The sequence below is a fragment of the Lonchura striata genome, chromosome 25, assembly GCF_050655825.1.
Source record: "Lonchura striata isolate lonStrDom1 chromosome 25, ASM5065582v1, whole genome shotgun sequence".
In the NCBI taxonomy this organism is placed as follows: Eukaryota; Metazoa; Chordata; class Aves; order Passeriformes; family Estrildidae; genus Lonchura; species Lonchura striata.
In genome coordinates this window covers 4890346-4893104 of record NC_140727.1, presented here as the reverse complement: position 1 = coordinate 4893104, position 2759 = coordinate 4890346, and the positions used below count along the sequence as shown (strand labels likewise).

At 64.5% G+C, this 2759-nt stretch overlaps 1 protein-coding gene across 1 annotated transcript; it reads left to right on the top strand.

The window, feature by feature from the left end:
* Window positions 1-936: 936 nt before the first annotated feature.
* Window positions 937-2300, top strand: LOC146765438 (uncharacterized). Its single transcript, XM_085560857.1, has 2 exons — window positions 937-1138; window positions 1454-2300. The coding sequence occupies exons 1-2, from the start codon at window positions 961-963 to the stop codon at window positions 2137-2139; spliced, it is 864 nt and encodes a 287-aa protein (XP_085416983.1). The 5' UTR covers window positions 937-960; the 3' UTR covers window positions 2140-2300.
* The last annotated feature ends 459 nt before the right edge of the window (window positions 2301-2759 follow it).

The following is a 2759-nucleotide window of genomic DNA, read 5'->3' as shown; positions in this document are numbered from 1 at the left end:
TGAGTCTGTCCCGGTTTAGGATTTGGGAAGATGAAACATTAAATCCTGGAATGATCAGAATTCGGGGTGCCCAGAAAATGTAGAATTTTAATTTAAATTTTTTTTTTCCTTGCAATCTACAATGTAGATTTATTTTTTTTTTTAATGTAGTGCTTTAGTCTCCAAAGAAATATTGGAATGAAACCATTTTTGGTCAAAAGAATCCTGTTCAAACCTGGGGAAACTCCCTAAAATCGGAATTTTTCCAGAGTGGGATGTTTTATCCTGCGATTTCCAAGGAAAAGGAAGACTTTTCAGAGGAGTAAAGTGGTGCAGCACTGGGGGCTGATTTATTGGGTGCAATTCTCCCAAAATCAGCGAAGCTGGAGCCATTCCCAACCCTGTGCCACCTGCTCCGGGTCCCTTCCCACCCCAAATCTTCTGCGGTATTTAATCCTTTTGTCCGTCTGGGATTTTGCTTTGATTTTTGCCTTCCCTCCACCAAATATTTTGCTGCATTTCCTAAAAAAACAAACCAAAACAAAACGGGATTTTCCCTGGGAGGAGCCAGGGCTGCCCCTGCCCCGTCCCGGACCCCAAATCCGCCCCGAACCCCCCGACCTCGGCGCGGCCCCGTGGCCGCACCCGGCGATTACCGGGTGGCCGCACCCGAAATTTCGGCTCCTCTTTCATCGCACGGGAGCTCAACCTGAAAGGGCGGCCCAGGGAGGGCCCCGGGGTGCTCGGGAGGGGCGAACGCCGCGGTTTGCAGGGTGGCACCAACCGGCCTGGCTGAAAATCCGGATTTTTTCTCCAGGCTTCCCAGCGCGGCGGAGCCGAGGACGGAATCTCCTGTCCCCTCCCAAACACGCCCCGCTTTGAGTCACGGCCCGCGAGGAGAGCGGGGCGGTGCGGGCGAGTTTTGCTGCTGAATCAGCCCAAAAATCGCTGCTTTCCCACGGCTCTGAGCCGCGCTCCGCCATGCGCTGCCCGCCGCGGCTCCTGCCGGGCTCCCGGTTCACGGCCGAGCCGTGCCCGGCTCGCCCCGAGCCCTTCGCCAACACCTGCCAGCCCCTGAGCATCACCAAGGGCCCGGCGCCGCGCTGCCGGAGCTGTCCCCAGGCCGCTGCCGAGCCGCTGCTGCCGTGCCAGCCGCTGGCACAGCCGTGCCAACCGCTGGCGCAGCCGTGCCAACCGCTGGCGCAGCCGTGCCAACCTCTGGTTCAGCCCTGCCAACCGCTGGTGCAGCCGTGCCAGTCACTGGTGCAGCCGTGCCAACCGCTGTTTCAGCCGTGCCAGTCACTGGTGCAACCGTGCAAACCGCTGGTGCAACCGTGCCAGTCACTGGTGCAGCCGTGCCAACCGCTGTTTCAGCCGTGCCAGTCACTGGCGCAACCGTGCAAACCGCTGGCGCAGCCGTGCCAGTCACTGGTGCAACCGTGCCAACCGCTGGTTCAGCCGTGCCAACCGCTGCTGCAGCCGTGCCTGCTGCTGTGCCCCGAGCCCTGCGAGCCCCCGCGGCTGCTGCCCCGCCCGAGGGACGCCCCCCGGCCGCAGGCGGCCCCGCGGAGCCCCCGCGGCGGCGGGACACGCGTGGCGCGGAGCCTGCCGCCCTGCGCGCCGCGCTGCCCCGAGCCCGGCCGGCTGCGCTTCCCCCCGTGCGGCGTCCGCTGCTCGTCCGCGTCGTGCCGCGGGCAGTGCCCCACGCGCAAGGCGCCCACGAGCCCCCCGCGCCGCCCCGAGCCCACCAGCGGCTACTCGCTGCCCCTGCGAGGGGTCACCGAGTGTCCCCCGCCGCCGAGCCTCGGCCGCTGCTTCCTGCGGGAGCAGCCGCCCGGCGTGGCCCCGCAGCGCTGCTCCAAGGGCTACCCCACGCAGGAACTCACCTGCTGCTCCCCGGAGCAGCGCCCGAGCAGCGCCCCGGCCCCGCGCGGGGTCGCCAAGGCCACGGCGGAGCGAGCCCCGCTGCGGGCGGTGGCCAAGGGCTCGCTGCCGCTGGAGGGGAGCAAGGGCAGGAGCTGCTCCGCGCAGCACCTGAGCAAGACCCGCTGCGGACACCACGCCCGGGCCGCCCCGCGGCCCTCCCGGCTGGCCCCGGCCGGGCCCAAGCGCTCCGGCCACTCCAAGAAAAGCCGCTGCGCTTCCAAGTGGCTCTGGTGAGGGAGCGGCTGGAAAAGTCGGGAATGGCGCGGGGGATGGAGCCCAGGGCTGGGGGATCGCCGTGGGGTGATCCCCCCCTCCTTGGAGCCCAGACTTGGGGTGATCTCCCCTCCTTGGAGCCCAGGCTTGGGGTGATCTCCCCTCCTTGGGGCCCAGGTTTGGGGTGATCTCCCCTCCTTGGAGCCCAGATTTGGGGTGATTTCCCCTCCATCCTTGGATCCCAGGTTTGGGGTGATTTCCCCTCCTTGGATCCCAGACTTGGGGTGATCTCCCCTCCTTGGAGCCCAGGTTTGGGGTGATCCCCCTTCCTTGGATCCCAGGTTTGGGGTGATTCCCCTCCTTGGATCCCAGGTTTGGGGTGATTTCCCCTCCTTGGAGCCAAGGTTTGGGGTGATCCCCCTTCCTTGGATCCCAGGTTTGGGGTGATCTCCCATCCTTGGATCCCAGGTTTGGGGTGATCCCCCTCCTTGGATCCCAGGTTTGGGGTGATTTCCCCTCCTTGGATCCCAGGTTTGGGGTGATCTCCCATCCTTGGATCCCAGGTTTGGGGTGATCCCCCTCCTTGGATCCCAGGTTTGGGGTGATCTCCCATCCTTGGATCCCAGGTTTGGGATGATTTC

What these genes read in the sequence shown, in the direction of transcription:
- LOC146765438 (XM_085560857.1), top strand. Translation starts at nt 961, where the DNA reads ATGCGCTGCCCGCCGCGGCTCCTGCCGGGCTCCCGGTTCACGGCCGAG. An exon ending in GCTGCCGTGCCAGCCGCTGG is followed by an intron (nt 1,139 to 1,453) that starts CACAGCCGTGCC and finishes GCCAACCGCTGC; the next exon opens with TGCAGCCGTGCCTGCTGCTG.